Here is an 18,031-nt window from a genome sequence, read left to right as displayed (position 1 = left end):
GTGATTCGCAGTGCAACAAAACAACAGCTTCATAGGAATACTTTTTTTTTTTTTTTTTAAACACACTAACATTCTCCCCTTCGTCAAATGATAAATATAAGAAAGTCTACTGGGACTAGGTTCCAAGTCTTGGATCATAGGAAATATACTAAGGGAGAGGAAAAACAAAACAAATTGGAAGATTTTCTTATTTTGAGCACCAGAAAGCCCTGACCATTTTAGGGCTCTTAAGCAACTTAAGTGTCAGACAATGAGCATCTACACAAGAAGCCACTTAAGAAGAGACCTACAGACCTGCTTAAGGGTCATCCCACAGCAGATTATATGCCAAGGTGTAGGAAGCAGTATCTTTTCCTCCCCTTTACCTTTCAAAAGGTAAGAAGCTTTAAAACTACAACTGCGTTAAATGGTAAAAAACAAACAAAAAACCCCCCACCACACACATAAAACTCAGATGCACCCATCTAAGGGCAAAGTAAAAGCTGGAATGAGTAAAAACAGTTACACAACAGGCATCTGAATAGATTCCCTGAAACTCCAGCGCTACTTGGGAGTGCTCCTGTGCAGATGACCCATTTGATACACCTGCTTTTTGGTTCATTTCTGGACTTACGGGTTTTGAGAACGCAGGTTCAAAAACGAGCTTAAAGGAGAAGCCAGAGGACTGCCACCTCTTGTCATGTCGCAGATGCTCCCAGCCCCAGTGGGTATACTGACCTGCAGTCTTGTCCAGGAAGTAGGCGAGCAGACAGCGCATCACAGCCTGGTGACAAATGACCAGCACGTTCTCCTGCCGCTCCAGTTCCATAATGACTGGCTCCAGCCTCTGAACGAGGTCCTCGTATGACTGGGAAAAAAAAAGGAGTACATGAAAAACCAGCAGCACCGCCAGGGCTGGTCTGCAGTTTGAACTCATAATACCCCATTGTAGCTCTAACTTTTATTTTATTACCAATATAAGACAGAAACACCTGAATTTTCCAATGCATCTCCAGAGAAGGTGAGAGACAGCAACAGAGGTCATAGCACCATAAACATGAAAGGAACAAACGTTCAGCTGCAAACTCTGGGATGTCCCAGGGAATTCTGTATAAAGACAGTCCCTACAAAAGCTCAATCACTAAGCCACTAATCCTCGCCTACAGTAAGGGAGGTTTAGATTTGAAAGCTCCTTAACACGCCATATCTCCAATAAGCAAGTTATTCAGAAGGAGGCTAAAACTTTTCCTGCAAACTCCATTACAGGATAAATAAACCACCAAGAAAACTTAGTCTGCAATGCGTATGAAGCACTCATGCCCATCACGCTCTAGTGCCCTCACACAAAACATTAGGCCAGCTGCAAAGATTACCTGTTGCATTAAATTAAGCCCCTTTCCCCCAACAAGCAGGCCATCTGACAGTGCTGTCCATGAACAGCTGCTACTTACATTACACACAGGATTTTTGTGTTTGTTTTCCCAAGCACCAATTAATAACCTGGGAGCGGGAAGGCAGAGTCAGCAACCAGGCAGGAGCCAACAGGATGTGAGATGGCACGAAGCAAAAAAGCAGGCCAAGCACATCAACAAGGATAGCATATATACTGTAACTAACTGTGCCTTCAAAGCAGCAGAGCACACGCAGCCACCTGTCTCTGGGTAAACACCATCCCAAGGGCCAAGCAAGGTACTTTAGAAACCAATTTCAATACCAAACAGCTTGCATAAGGGTGGGAGTGGTCTAGTAGTTATAGAAAGGAAACCAGGGTTCAAATCACACTTCCCTTACTGACACTCCTTGTGACACTGGGCAAGTTACCATCTCTCACTGCCTCGGGTACCAATTAGATTGTAAGCTCTTCTGGGCAGGGACTTATTGCACCTGAATTGTAAAAAATGCTGTAAGCTGCTTTGGGCATTAATTGGAAAGGCAGATTTAAAAAAAATTACAAAATAATTACTCTCGTCCCATCCCTGATGCTTCCGCTTCCAGCACAAGAGAGATCATGAAGTTAGCACACACAAAAAAGGAAATTTAAGAGCAAAAAAAAATCTTTTGTTCATTTGCCAGCTAAAATCAGCACTATGCCCCTGGTTTTTGGAAGTTCCTCCTTAGTCACGCCCACCCTCACAAACAAGGATGGATTGAAGTATGTAGGTAGGCCTTGGGTAGGTCCAAGGAGGTTTTGGCCGATTTATGGCCATTATCACGGAGCGTAGGGTTTCCATGAGGAAATGAATCACTTGCAGATGTCGGTTGATGCTCTTGAGGTCCAGGATGGGGCGAAAGGAAATGTCCTTCTTGGGTACAATGAAATAGATGGAGTAATAGCTGAGACCTTCCTGAGGGACGAGGTGCCTGGAACTGCGAGTTCCTGTAGGGGCAAAATCATTGAGAGCCTCCGCCTCTAGTTCTTCTGGGGGAGGGGCGCTGGGATCTTTGACCCCTGTCCTCCGGTAGCAGAGGCACTGGAGAGTCACCCCACTTGCTGGCTAACTTCTCCAGTTCGCTTCCGAATAAGAGAGATCCTTTAAAGGGCATCCTTGTGAGATTCGCTTTAGAGGTCGCGTCAGGCCAATTCCACAACCATAACTGTCTTCTGGCCGCCACTACCAAGGCTACTCCTCTGGCTGAGGTACACACCAGATCTGAGTTTGCATCCGCCAGGAAGGCTGCTGCAGGTTCAATTGTTTCACTGGTATATGTTCCTGCGTTGTTTGCCTCTCTTGAGAGGAGCAAACAGGAACTTGCCACCAGTGTGCAGCAAGAAGCAATCTGCAGTGTCATTGATGTTGCGTCAAAGGCCTGGTTAAGGATGGATTCGAATCGCCTATCCTGAGTATCCTTCAATGCAGCCCTTCCCTCCGCGGGAATGGTTGTTTGCTTTGAGACAACAGAGACCATGGAGTCCACTTTCGGAAAATGCAGGCGTTCCCCGGTCGCTGGTTCCAGAGGGTAACAAGGCTTCCAAGGCCCGACTCTCCTTTAAAGCTGGCCTCTGGGTCAATCAGTTCCTGGATGGCTTCCATCATTGGGAAGTAGCATGAGGCTTTATGAAGGGACACCAAAATGGGGTTCTTATTTGGTTCCGCCATAGGGTCCGTGCCTGGGATCCCCAGAGTCTGGGAAAGCAGGGCTGGTAATTCATCCCTGTGGAAGAAGCGAAGCATGGCTCAGTGGGATTCCAGGCCTGGAGGGATTTCTCCTTCTTCCAGAGAGCCGCCATTATCTGAGGTATCCGGGACCCCATCCGGGAAATTCTTGGTTAGGCGAGACATGTCTCGAGGCATCCAAACAGGGCCGGGAGGATCCTGTGCTTCCGGCAAAGGTTGAACCCGAGTCGCAGCCGGGGCTGATTGTGCCTGAACAAAGGCTTGCAGGCCCTGGAAAAATTCTAGCCAGGAAAAAGGTCCCTGGGTCCATAGACTTCCCCCTGGGGTTAATGAGTAGGAGCCCCTGAGGTGCCCTCTTGTGGAGGTGCCATTTCGGATTTGCATAGGTCCGGGGTGCTATTGTATGCAGTAGTTCCGGACCCATCCTCAGACAGTGAGGGACCAGGCTTTGGTCCCCCCTGGGCTTCTTCGCAATGATGACACAGGCAGGACTCCAGTTCAGGCTGTGCGGCTCTGATGTGGCAGGCTGTGCAAAGAGAGTGCCTTCTAGGCTTCTTGGACGCCGGTGCCATTGCCTATATGTCTAGGCGCACAGGTAATGTGCTTCAATGTGCGCGTAGTTATGCGCGTGAGCACAGTGCATGCGTGTAGCTGCAAGCACGGCTGTGGGGTAGTTATGCACGTGGTGTGTGCTCTGTTGTGCACGCAGTTATGCGCGTGTCTATATTGGATGCACGCAAGTTGGGCACATCGGCCATCTGGCCTGCCCCGCGTGTACCGCTGGTCAAGAAGGGAAGATGGCGCAGATGCCCCCCGCGCATAAGATGGCGCCCCTGAGGGTCTCCACGTGTCTGGATCCCTGCACCGGATTGGGGCCTAGCCAAACCAAGGCTGCTCAACCCGATCGGTGCTCCCTTTTTACCTCGCTGGAAGGAAAAATGGAATCGATACGGCAAGCCGAGCTCCGGAGACCTGAATTTAAATTTTTCTGCTTACCTGGTCTCGGCACTTACCGATCGCATGTCGAGACAGAGTACAGCTGCAGGGGAGAGGGCTTTAAGTTCACTGCCGTGCTCGGTTGTGCACCTGCTGCCTTTCAGCCACTCTGGGGGCTAAGTCCACGCCGGGAACCGGCTACCGGACCAAGGCTCACCTCTGAGGGATATCTGAGATCACCTCAGGAATTCTCAACTAGGGGAGGGACCCTTAGGTATCACCGCAGGAGAGCGGGGCTCGATCTTCTTTAAGGTAAAAATGTTTCTTCTTTGCTGTAATTCTTAACACTATTCTAGTGTGTGGGATAGTGTCCGCATCTGCTAGGAGACAGAGAGATTCTGAAGAGCTGAGCTCACTGCAGGGGTATATCTAGAGTGACGTCAGCCTTGAAATCTGACTCAGTCTCCCATCTGCTAGCAGAAGAGCACAATACCCACTGAGTCCATCTGGCTACACGCTAGGAAATAGAAACATTTAAATACCTCCAAGGTTTCCATGCACAAGAGCTGAGCTCTTTCAACTGAAAGCAGGTTTTAGAATGAGGGGTCATGGGATGAGGGTGAAAGAAGGTAGACTCAGGAGTAATCTAAGGAAATATTTCTTTACAGAGAAGGAAGTGGATACATGGAACAACCTTTCCATGGAGGTGGGGGAGACTAGAACAGCAGCTGAAAGTACGAAAGCACGGGATAAACACAAAGGATTTCTGAAGGCGTGGTAGTGATTGTAAAGCTGAATTAGTTGGTGTGGATGGGCAGACCAGATAGGCTGCTTGGCCTTTTTCTGCCATCACACTTTCGTGTTTCTACCTCACACATATTCGTTAAGGAGATCCTGAAAACCTGACCTGTTTGTAGCCCATGAGGAATGGAATACCGCCGAACTATACAAGTAACTAATAATCCTTTTTTATCATGGACATCATGAACACCAAACTGAGCGAGACTCCAGATCTTTTCCATGTAATTGCTAAACACAACCCACCCAACTGTACTCAAGACCAGCTTTACAGTGTTAACTGGCAAGTGCACACAGCTGTACTCGAGCAAAGCTCAGGACAGGGGCATGAGAATGCTTTCAGCAACCTCACTGCGCAGATGCAAACCAAGCTACTTAAACTAGTTGAAGCGCTGCAGTGGGATCAGGGCCTTGGGTCTTTCTTCCCTCCGTCTGATGAATGCAGGAGAGTCAGAAGCGCTCGCCGGAAAACTGGCGGCTACAATCTAAGGACCTGGTTCACCAACAGGGTATGTCCCACATTGCCAACTAGGTAGTCTTGTCTTCACTTTGGCCCACCTTAGCCTGGTTTCATCTCCCCTGTGTTTGACAGAAAGCTGGTTGCCCATACTGCACCTCAGGGATCAGACAGCACTATATTAATGATTTACAGGCCTGCTGCCTGCACAGCGTCACTCAGAGCAGGGCTCCAAGTGGCTTACAGAGGAAAGAAAAAAATGCGAGAATATGGTGAGGAAAGAGTAGGGGCCAGGGCAGAGAGGCCTATTAGCTGCAATAGAGGTCAATCTAATTAGGATCGTTACCGGCCAGTGAACCCTTAAGTCATCACAATCTTTAGGTCAATGCCCAGCAAGTCAAAAGAAACTAAGGAAACAGGATGAGCCCTCCATGAACATTTTCAACAGTTTAGAAACTAATCACTGTGACTAGAAATACTTGCAGTTTTCCCCAATGATGCACAATTCAATAGGTTTTGGCGATTATTTTGGCCAGTTTCTCTCACCCACTCCACCTGCAGAGCACATCCCAGTCCTCCCAGTATCCAATGCACAGAAGGGAAATCCCAGTACCATGCGAAAAAAAACCCAAAAAAAACCAAAAACCACTTTTCACATACACCATGCATGCGAGCGGCTTACCTCTCCTTTTGGGTAGCGGTATCGGTACTTGTCTTGATCCCTCAATGCAAACTCCTGGGGAAAGTTTTCTTGAATTTCTTCGTATCTCATTTCCTCACAGACACCCTACCATGGAAGGGGGAGAGAAGAAGAAACAGTCACAAATGCTGTGAGCCACAGCAAGGTACTGACAAGCCAAGCTCTGTAACCTAGAAACATCTACATCCCATTCCACTATGAATTCAAACAGCATCTGCATCATGCCAGCTTTTCCTAAGAACTTAATCACAACTGAACAGATTAAAAAAAAAAAAAAAGAGCCCTTACCTCTACCTATGCCTCTGTAAGAAAGGGGGATGAGGGGAAACTGTAGGCGTATCCAGCTAAACTCAAGGTTAAACCTGCTGGCTCACCTGAGGGAAGGCACCTCTGCTGCCCACGCCTGCGAGGAAAGAAGGTAGGAGGAGCGAGAGGAAGGAAAGGGAGCATAATGGATGGAGGGATGGAAAACGTGGCAACAGGGGTTTCTAGAATGGGAATCTTCCAATAGACTTGGCCAAAGCTGCCGAACACATTCAGGGAGTTTTCCCAGCTCGGCCTTTGCAAGGTCAAGGACGAGCTGTCCATCTTAAGACAGTTTTTCCCCCAAACGGTCTGCATTCAGCCAGTAACAATGGGATGCTGGATTTACTGGGTTTGGTTCCTGTCGCCAGCGAAAGGCTTACCGCATCGATCTCATTCAAAACCTTCCACTGTTCGTAAGGCACTCCCAAAGCCTCTGCCGTCTGAATCGTCCTTTTCATCTGACTCGTCCAAACCTTCAGATCTTTGATGTTTTGCTCGTTAATGAACTTCCTCAAGCACTTGGCAAACTGGAAAAATAAATAAATCTAGGTCAAACACAACTAGTTGCAGGACCTGGAGACAAATTGCTTTTTTTTTTTTAGGTTTTTTGACCCAACAATTCTCTATTTTCTCTTCCAATACAAATCTGAATGAGCACCTTCACTTGCGGCTACCCAGGATTTTTATTTTTTTTCTACTATTTTATATCTTCTCCACCCAATCCAACAAACCTGGTCCGGTCATTGCAGTAAGTGCCCCAGGCAGGGGTGGGGGTCATGCGTCAGGGCTCCTTCTGCAATCACAGGCCCAGAATCGGACCACTGGGTATCAACATTTGAGCAATGACCATGGCTCCCCCCCCACCCTACCACCAAAGCATCCCCAGTTCCGGAGAGAGAAAGATCCAACTTGGGTTCCAACCAGGTACCTTCCTGAGCCAGCAGGCTAGCTCTGCTTTAACATGCCAGAATTTCAGTTTTTCCTGCAAATCATACAGGAAGTTCTGCTTGTACCAGCAAGGAAAAAAAACCACTCTCCACAGCCTTTAGGCCAGTGGTTCTCAACCCTGTCCTGGGACCCCCCCCCCCCCCCCCCAGCCAGTCGGGTTTTCAAGATATCCACAATGAATATGCATGAGAAAATTTGCATGCACTGCCTCCATAACATGCAAATTTTCTCTCATGCATATTCATTGTGGATATCCTGAAAACCCGACTGGCTGGGAGGGTCCCCAGGACAGGGTTGAGAACCACTGCTTTAGGCACTCCTACATAGCACTGCATCTAGGAGATGTACTGTGTACAGCAAAAATAAACTACTTGCTTATAAATTAACAGGGTGGCATCTCTCTGTATCTCTTGCTGGCCTCATCTAAATAAAAACCTTCCAGAGTCTAACTGAATTCAGTATTTACACAGAATGAAAATAATTAAAAACCTATGTTTACGGTCCTCAACTCACAAAATAAAACTGCATTTAAAAAAAAAAAAAAAAGTAAAGCTATAGTAAGATGCACATGGCTCTGTCCTTTTTGACAGCTATTTGGGAACCGCAAGGGACAGACGTCACCACAAGAAGACGGCTGAAGGGAGAAAAGATAGAAGTCTATAAAGAGTGAATCCGTTTACTCTTTCAAAAGCTACAGGGAACACACAATGAAGTTACTGGGTAATATATTTTCTCTTATTAGTTTTAAAATGTTTTTTTACTCAATGCATAATTAAAGCTCAGGAACTGATTGCCAGAGGTTGTGGTGAAAGTTATTAGTATAGCTGCGTTTAAAAAAAGGTTTGCACAAGTTCCTGGAGGTCACCGCATCTCAAAAAAGATATAGTTTTACTGGAGAAGGTACAGAGAAAGGCAACCAAAATGATAAATGGGATGGAACAGCTCCCCTATGAGGAAAGGCTAAAGAGGTTAGGGCTGTTCAGCTTGGAGAAGAGACGACTGAGGGGGAATAAAATCATGAGGGGTCTAGAATGGGTAGATGTGAATCTGGTCTTAATCAAGTTGACTTAGGGAATAGCCACTGCTATTACTGGCATCAGTAGCAAGGAATCTACTTAGTGTTTGGGTACTTGCCAGGTACTTGTAACCTGGATTGGCCACTGTTGGAAACAGGATGCTGGGCTTGGTGGACCCTTGGTCTGACCCATTATGGCAATTTCTTATGTTCTTAAAAGTCCATTAACCATTAAGGTGGACTTGGGGGAAATCCACTGCTTATTCTTGGGATAAGCAGCTTTGAATCTATCTACCCCTTGGGATATTGCCAGGTTCTTATGGCCTGGATTGGCCACTGTTGGAAACAGGATTCTGGGCTTGATGGACCTTTGGTCTGACCCGGTATAGCAAGTCTTATGTTTTAAATTAGGTCACTCCAGGAAGATTATCCAGCAGTTTATGCTGTGAATGTTCTAGAAAAATCTCAGGAAGCTGTAGTCAAAGCAGATTTTTTTTTTCATTTTTAAAAAGTTAATGATAGCAACAACTGAAGTTCAAATTTTGATTCTCTTAAGAGCATCATTACAAGTTCTTCACGACTCAAATTTGCGGGGGTTCATGTATGGGACCCTTGTTTTCAAGCCCCTTCCAGTAACCAGAAAGACTGAGAAAATGACTTGCCAGGAAGCAAGTGAAGAAAAAGCAGAACTTTAATTCCTTGAGCAGAGAGAAATCCAGAGACAGGCTCCCGGCCCCTCCCCCCCCCCCCCCCCATCTGTGCAAAGGGGATGTGGGAGGCTTCTTACATGTTGCAAAACCTCTCTGAATGCACAATGCACACAGTTTGTCCTTGCTCCCTCTCAACCAGAGCTTCATTAGCACCACAAAGTAACAGAGTGCTTTTTAAGAGCTTCCCACAAAGATCAGTGCCCATCAACACAGCTGGTGAATTCAATTCACCTATTCTACAACCATGAAAATTACATAAGAAGCCAGAAGACAACTCAGCCACATACACTGTGTGCAAAAACCAAAGTACAAAAGGCCGTGCTGATGATCTGACCAAAGTCATTTTTAATTGGACAAAAAGGACTACATAATAGCTGGAAATACAGGAACAACCTTCACCACATCAGAATGCTTTTTTTGCTCACTAATCTTCAGCAAATGGTTTTAAATGATACAGTTGCTTATCTGGCAGATTAGACCATTCTGCAATTCTTGACAACACGCCTGGAAATTCCAGAAGTGCAGCCGCCAAGAAACCTCTGGCTGGGGAACAGCCAGAAACTCACTTTTGACCTCGAAGGAAATCGTTACTGCAAATCATAGACAGGGGGTTCAGTGAGAGTTTAAGTCCAGTAAGTCTAAAAATATCAAGTAGCCAAATCTGGAAGCCAAAATAATGAGAACAGAATGTTTTGCTTTTAAAATTTAATGTCTGAAAGTTGGGGGCCTGCCACACACAAGTATTTTTACAGATCTCTATATTTTTTTTTGGGTGGAGTGGGGCAGGGGGATGTTAGTATAGTATTTTAGAATGCTGGTTACTCGAGGCCCGGACCACACACAGCACAAGCACCACTGCCGCCCGATACCAGCACGTACCTCCTTCCCCCGCCCGGACAGTCCAGAGTCCCCCCCGATCCTGCCCTTCAGGTTCAGGTCGCTTTCTCCGTGGCGACAGAGGTAGATGGAGCGAGGAGTCACGTGGATATTCATGAGGTAGTAGACGATGCGGCTCTGGATGTGATCCATGACTTGATTCACAAGGTACCTCCGCCCGACATCCATGATCTTAATGTACGATATGTCCCTTTCAAAATCAAAAAGAAAGCAAGTCACGTGGATTCCTTTTACACCGAAAATAAAATTCTATATTCCTTTAAGGCCCTTTGAGATTAGACCGTACTAGAATTTGAAGACACTCATCAGATTTAACACAAATGCACTTACTAAATAACTGACAGTTAAAAATAAATCAAGATCCCCTATTCCCCTCTGGATTTTTATTTTATTCCTCAGGCGATATTAGTGTTTCAAGATTTTGAAGGGTTTCCTACTTAATATACATAAACTGGGATGCTGCGAGCTGTTCCATTTACCCTTTACTCCAAATAAATGTAAAAACACAAACATGACATATCTAGAAAACACACCTTGGAATAAAACCACAAAAGGAATCAACAGAAGCAGGAAAGGAAGTCAGTATTCTAAGCAAAACCAATTCGCAAGAGACCTAATAAAGGTGCAGGGAGAGAAAAAGATTAGAGCCCTACATGACCTACTGGAGATTCCCTCACCAAAAATAGCACTTTACATACTACCCGCGAATGTGCTTTCCCTGTCGCAGGACCCATTTTTGTGGAATTCTCTCCCAAATGACTTGAGGTAAGCAGACACAAACTTTTTAGGAAACAAATTAAAACTTTATTTAATTTAGCTTATTTTTTAATATATTATTTTTTTGTAAAATATCATTTTGTTTTAATTTTTTTTATAGATTTCGTTTCTCTTTATATTTTTTTTAATTATGTTTTACGACGAAGATTCTTGTCATTATTATTGTCTGTTTTAACTTTGTACTATTATGTTAAGAAAACGTACACAATCATTAAAATTATGTTCATTGCCCAGGCCTCTCTGTGTTGGGCGATTCATAAATCTAATAAATGTAAATGTAGAAGGATCCATCTTGAGTGTGTGTTGATGTTCATATATGTTGCTGAATGGGTTCATTGTAAATCACTTTAAGGTGAGCAGGATAAGCAGGATATTAAAAGTTTCATAATTTCATCTTCCTTCCAATACACAGATTTAATCAGATGATACTCCCATACATAGTAAAGAAATATGTTAATAGCAATATCCACAGGATTTACCTCACTGCCTATAAATGCAACAAGTATGGCCTGTCATACAGCAATGCATTCCTGGGTTTTTTAAATGTGAAATAAGCAGCAATAACAGAGTACTACAGATCATCATGTGGCTGTTGCATCCAAGTCAACCTTCAAAGCTTCTGGTAACCGGTAAGATTGTTAGAGCCTGACCTGCAGCCTGGGCACCATACATATGCCCAATAAACGCCTGGAGAGGGCACCAGATTCAGAAGAGTTGTACACACACACACACACACACACACACACCATCTGTTAGCTGAAAATTAATTCCCCTCCCACGGATGGACAACGCCTTTAAAGCACACTTGATAAGGAAATGAACATGTACACTAAGGCTTCTTTTGGCTATTCAAGGCTGTCCATCAGGGAAGAGAAAGCAAGCAACCAACGTGAGAGGTAACATTACAGATTTGCTAAGAAACATCCAATATTTAAAAAAAAAAAAACCAAACCAAACAAAAGCTTAGGATAGTAAAAGCACATGCATCACATTTCAAGATATTATTGGCCAATAGATAATGTGCCAGGTTGGGGGTGGAGAGGGTCAACCAATGTTTGGCGCACACACCTATAAATCTTAGAGAGCAATTTCTCCCAGTGTTATCTGTGAAGTTGTAAAGTCACTTAGATAAAACTGCAAGAAAAGGATGAAGACAGACCCATATCAACTTTCACCTTTGGTACTGCCCCATCCGGGTGCGGTGTTGTCAAGCAGGAGATAATGAAAACATGAACTTTAATCTCATGCCGTACTACCTTGTTCACATGTTCCGTGGTACCACCAGCACGAAAACTATAAAACAATCAAACCAGCAGCACGGAGGCTCAGCGGCCTGGTAAACAGCTCTCTGCAGAGGCACTAACAGGTCCATCAAGAAATCAAAAACTCCCTTCTACCCCCACCAAAAGAGATGAAGGCAAAAAATATTTCTTCTTCTATACCATCAACCCTTCTTCAGTTATCCTGGCTTCTGGTATACTTTGGCTCTTTGTAAAACTGGCGATTCTGCTCTCCCGCCCCTTGCATTTTACTTCCAATCCTCAGCCCTTACCCGTCTGTTTAAAAGAAAAAAATCCCTTTTTTCCTATCACCTTAAATCCAAAGCCTTTTGCTGTTTCCATCACTGAGAGGTGGGTGGGGTGGAAGATAGCTAACCCAAAGTACTGCAATGAATAATTGCTTCTCTTTACCAGATAGAACAAAAGGCAAAATAGGTGGAAAAAAAAACCGGGAGCTTGATGTTCTCTTCTCACTACTAAACTCTCTGATAAGGAAATGCAAAAACCTTCAAAAGGTCTCCCAAGTAAGCTCCTGGCTGATTTGCTGGATGTGCTGGGTAAACACAAGTTCTAATTGCCCACCCCTGGATAATAACAGGCTTAGGAACATAGCATCAAACAGTCTTGGCACTGGCAACCTCATACTAGGTGCAGATAATGAACTATAGCAGTGGTTCACAAACCTATGCTGGGGGGAGATTCCCAGAGAGCTGAGTTTTTCCAGGATATCTGCAAATGAATATGCATGAGATGAAGGCGGTGCATGGAAATCTGTTACATGCAAATTCATCTCTTATATATTCATTGCAGATATCCTGAAAATCTAACCAGCCAGGGGCCTCCCACAGCGGGTTTGGGAGCCACTACACTATTGCTTAGTTATTCTCTTCTGGATGGGAAGAATCACCAAGCCCCACTTGGGTGAAGGGAGGCAGAGGATCTGGGGGGGCACTGTTACCTAGAGGTCTGAGGACCACCAGTGATTCAAAGTTAGGGAGACACAACTTCTCCAAAGTCCTTCATCTTCCTTCTGCGGTTAGGGCATATTTACATCATTTATCGAATTAGCATATCCAGCTTGTGCGTCTACCAGGTGTTGGTGCATGTACAGTATAGCTTGCCACCATGACAAACTATGTAATAGCCTTGTACAACTCACTTGTCTAGAGCTTCATCCAATGTCTCATACGAATTCTTGTAGCATTCAATCCTCTTCATGAAGTCCTCTGTGGCTTCCTCACTGCTACAATTGACGTAGTCTGGACTGCCAAGTTTAACTTGCTATTAAAAAGGAAAAAAAATAAAACAAACCATTACAGAAGAGGTCTTATAGATTATTTCAACAGCTAGAAATAGAGCAGAGGGGATGGGAGAATATCCAGACACCATGGCTCCTGCCCTATACTAAGGAACCACTGGAAACTAACCCAATGGATGAGGAGAGGACCCAAATTCATCTCTTGGTCCTGTTTCTGCTCTCATCAGCACTCCACACAACAAGATCCTGGAAATGCTTGTGTATGAAAAACTGACCTCCAGGTTATGGTGATCAGATTCTGCCCCGGGACAAAAATCTAGACAATGTAGCAGCACTTCAAAAACTGTATGCGGACTTCATAATGAGGATGAAATACTTAACGTATGTCCTACTTGGCACTGCTGATCAGAATTAGATATCCTGACTTTTTACAGTTATATAAAATATCCATGCTCTGATACTTCAGGTATGTGGAAAAATCCAGAATGATCTTGGTCCTGACCATTCCAGAGAACTGGTGCTCCACTCTACTCTCCTCTTCCAGCTCTCCAGAGAGCGTACTGTGGTCCCTGGTGTCCTTGTAAACCAAATAAGAAATTAACAAAATCCTAACCATACCAGGGATTTTATTTCTACTAACTCTATAAGGCGGTGTGAGGCAAACTGATATTAAATAGGTGATGTCTATATGGATAAGAGTGGCTGCTTCAGCTAACTACTGGTTTCAGATTTTGTTGTATTGAGCTTGGATTAAAGCATTTGACAAATATTTTTTAATACAGTGAAGAAAGAGGGGTAGCGGGGAAAGGAGTGTTGAAAAAGACTACTTTGCTTGCAGATCTTTTGTCCTGCTAGCAATAAATTATTATTCACCATATTACAATGCAAGATATAAGCAAGAAGAACAGATAGCCGTGCTGAAATAGTTAATTTTCTGATAAAAGAAATTTGGATAATCTGAGTTTTTCCCAGAAAGTGAAACATAGGAAGCCAACCAATTTTCAGATAAGATATTTTTCTGGATTAAAAATAATCATAAGCCCAGGGACTGCATTCTTTCACCCGCACAGACCAGCACCAGACAAAAAGAACCAGAAACAAGATCCATGCTGACCAAAAAAATGGTAATTTGGCATTCATAGAGGAGAATTCCAGGATCTTATCTTATTAGTCATCAATAAAACATTTAAAAACAAATATGCTGTGTGCCCGATGCCATGAAATCCAGGGATGGTATCCAGAGAAGTCCCTCCCACCCTGCATTACAGTTTCTGTGCTTAAGAAATTATTTCTATTAAGGAAATTTTTTGTTTTTTTTTAATTTGTACACTATGCAGAAGAGGGGAACAGAGGTTAAAGACTGAGGCCGTGCACGACCTCCCCTTTATTACAGTCAAAGGCAACCATAGAAGAGGCAAGAACACACAGCCAACAAGCAATTCGTGCTTCTGTACGTACCACAATGTTTGCAGCAATGACATCTGGGTCCACGCAGACAGATTCCACAAAGAAGGTCTTCCATCCAGAAATGGGAAAGGGAGAGGGAAAAATACCACCTTAAAGTTTAGCAATGGTCTCTGAGTCTGCAAGTCCAGCACTCGATGCATTCCCTCTGCCAAGGGCAGTAACCTTCAGAAAATCCCCGCGTCTCTAAGTTTACAGAGCCGTGGGCAAACAGACCGCCACACATCTTTACAAGTTTCTGGAACAGAAGGGCACGTCACAAAACCCCAAGAGAGAGACTAACTCTGTGCAGTTCTCCACGCACAGTGTTTCCACACACAGTTTTCAATCTTTTTTTGTTTTTTTAATATTAACCACAAAGCACGGTTCTTTCCTGTCACTTTCTTTCACCAGGGAGGGAAGACAGTTACAAATGTAGGTTTGAAGAAATCCACCCACAGATACGACCATCAAAAGGTCTGCACACACCTACCACAGGGCTCCCTGGTACGTGGAAGTATGCAGAATTTCTGTAAAAGCTTCCCGTTTCGGGAACTCCCCCCACAACCTTTTCAGGAGAAAAGGGCGGCCTACAAATACCATAGTCGCGAAAAAGCAAAACACTAAAATCATCATGTGATCACAGCAAGGTCCAATCACAATGGCCCTTCCCTTTCTAGCGGCAGCAGTGCTGGGCCATCAAGTCTTCTCGCCTGGTACAGACAAGAGGAGAACAGGGCCATTTACCCCTACAGCTAGTGCAACTCTACCATATACTACAGATCTTTGCTTACACAGTTGCTGACCCACCTTAAAGCCATTTTGTTCTGCGAATTTCAGAATAGTCTCTCTTCGTTCTCGGGTTGTGTTTGTAGCATCAAAAACCTAAAAACATTAAAACACACATACACAAAACAGCTAAATCAGCGATTTCTAAATGCACATCGGGCTATAATTGTGCAAAAATCAGAACAGGAACAGGACGTCCAATTAACGTTTCACAAACAGAATGAGCAATCAGAACAAGGCAGACAGGCTGAAGGTAAAAGCCTTTTACAATAAGGACAAGCTTAAAAAAAAACACAAAACATGGATACAGACACTTTGGGAAAGTAGCAACTTAAATACAGCTGCCTTAAATCATGTTACTTCACTTTTGGTTCACATATTTGTTTGCTTTTGGTGGGAGGAGCTGGTAATTTCCTCCTACTTCTTGAGGTAGCCCCTATCGAAGCTATAGGACAGCATGAGCCCTCATTCACAACTATACTAGAGGCTTTTTTTTTTCTCTTTTTAATTCTCCCCCTCTAGCCAAATCACAGCAAGGGTCCTCACCCAAGGACCACAAACCACAGCTCCCTATGGAGTCTGTGAAAGTCGCTGTTGAGCAACTGCTAGGACTCCTTCCTTGGCAACTTGCACTCCAGTTGGCCCAAAAAAAACACAAACCAGAAGCCGGACTTGACAATTAGACAAATCCTAATGGTCTTCACCAGCGCTGCCACCGAGCCATCAGGTCAGCCCCTTGGACTATAGATTTCTAAGTCATTGGATCTCATTAAGCTAAAGGCCTAAAGAAATCTAAAATATTGCATCCAAACATCCTATAATGCTTGTGCCCAGGCCCCAGCCAGATACTGAAGTCTCCTCCTCTTCTCCACTGCACTAACAGCCAGTGAGGAACAGAAAGATTCTTTAGAAGTAATATCTATACCAGCAATGGGATATAATATGGTCAGGCTCCCATATAAAAGCAAAGGTCTACACTTTATGGTGTTGGTTACAATCCATCGTAAGTCTGGCTGCCCGGCAACTGTCAGACTGCAGTAGTAAAGAAAAATAAAAAGGATCCTTCAACATAAATTAACTAAAACAATTAAAATTACCGTCAGTGCTGTTTCAACGCAGCCAACTGGTGAGCAAAAATACCACAAGTGTAGACTGGACGGCAGCACTGCTACATTACCTGCAACTGCAGGCCCTACAGCAGAGTTCCTGCGATGGCAAACCAGCCATCTAATATCCCAACCACAAGAGAAGTCACATGGCAAGGAAAACATTACTAATGCTCCAAAGCAAGAGAGATGTGCTCTGTTATACAGTATCCTAGGGTGACTGGTGCACCAGTATTACCTGAAGGAGCTCTCAGTGGTTAAGATTTACTTAGAACATAAGCCTAACCAGGCCTAGCCCAGCGATAGTGCTGTACACCGCCCCCATGGTGAGATCAGAGTTTGATTCCTGGCTCAGGGTCTTCCATTAACCAGTGCTATGCACTGCCACGTGGTGGGATCTAAGTTTGATTCCTGGCTTAGTCTTCTGTTCCCCAGGCTGAACAAGGCCAGGGGTGCATAATGTCGACATCTAGCGGCCAGATTCAGGATTCCGGGAAGGAGCCCTGGTGCATGATCTCCTGCAGCTATAGCAATGACTAGACTTAAGTTGAGCGAGAAGACAGAAATCTCGAAGCACCAGATCCCAGCAAAGCTGGAAGCTCAAAGGAGCAGGAGGAAACTGCAGCATTAAAAAAAAACCAAAAAAAAAAAAAACCAACTACCAAACACAAAAAGGGAAGTTTATGAAGAGCAGCCACTACTGGGTTGAAAACAAGGCAGCAGTTTTTCATGGGCAAGCACACTGCACCACCAAAAGAGGAGACAGGTGGTATTGTGCAGTGTATGCAAGAGACTTGCTGAAGGTCAGAGGCAGTGATAGGACTTGAAGGTTGGTTTCTGGCTTTCCCCCACTAGATACCGTTACCACTCGAAGGCAAATGTGCAACCACCTTCTCACTTAGCCATCAGCACAGAGAAGACGCCAACGGGAGTCCATTCAGACAGTTTATCGTAGCAGTTTAGACAACATCTGTGTCCAGTCATGAGCCCCAACCAATTCATTCATAGTTGTCAAACTTCTGTCTGGGTAGCATCAACCCCTGGTTCTCGTATTGACAGTCTGAGTTAGGCCTGTAGGCTTGTTGCAATTTGTATTCTTATAGAAATTAAAATATATATTGTTTAAGATATTTTATATTAGACGTTTATGGATTGGTTTTTATTGGATTATATTTGTAATGAGCACTGAATTGTAGGTGCTGAATTACCTGTTAAACACTTTGAGCAATATTTCATACTGGAAAAGTCATTTGCAATTCTAATAGATAGAAAGAACAGGAATACTCACAGCCACATGTCCTCCTCCTTCACAGAGGTAGTGCCTGACATCAGCTAGTGCTGCTAAGGCACACTGTCTTCAGACCAAAAAAATAAAAACAAAATTCCCACAAATTAATGCCAGATGGCAAACAAGACAGACTGAGCAGAAGCAATCCCACATTTCCAGAGATCCCAAAACGGTTTACAAGGCTTTCAAAGACCAAGCCAGGCAGATCAGTTTTGTGTATCACCGATT

The 18,031-nt window shown here is 44.3% G+C and overlaps 1 protein-coding gene across 3 annotated transcripts in view; it reads right to left on the bottom strand.

The window, feature by feature from the left end:
• The window catches only part of PFKFB4 (6-phosphofructo-2-kinase/fructose-2,6-biphosphatase 4), a 104,711-nt gene that overhangs the window by 23,113 nt on the left and 63,567 nt on the right, over positions 1-18,031 (bottom strand). For all 3 annotated transcript variants that reach the window (XM_029599408.1, XM_029599407.1, XM_029599406.1), the window contains exons 4-11: positions 17,804-17,870; positions 15,431-15,505; positions 14,636-14,692; positions 13,079-13,200; positions 9,845-10,052; positions 6,673-6,819; positions 5,969-6,073; positions 718-847 (exon numbers count right to left, since the gene is read on the bottom strand). In XM_029599408.1, coding sequence (XP_029455268.1) covers positions 718-847; positions 5,969-6,073; positions 6,673-6,819; positions 9,845-10,052; positions 13,079-13,200; positions 14,636-14,692; positions 15,431-15,505; positions 17,804-17,870 — 911 coding nt within the window. The remainder of the gene's footprint in view (positions 1-717; positions 848-5,968; positions 6,074-6,672; positions 6,820-9,844; positions 10,053-13,078; positions 13,201-14,635; positions 14,693-15,430; positions 15,506-17,803; positions 17,871-18,031) is intronic.

Source organism: Rhinatrema bivittatum, chromosome 4 (assembly GCF_901001135.1).
Source record: "Rhinatrema bivittatum chromosome 4, aRhiBiv1.1, whole genome shotgun sequence".
In the NCBI taxonomy this organism is placed as follows: Eukaryota; Metazoa; Chordata; class Amphibia; order Gymnophiona; family Rhinatrematidae; genus Rhinatrema; species Rhinatrema bivittatum.
This window is presented reverse-complemented; position numbering and strand designations above follow the sequence as displayed.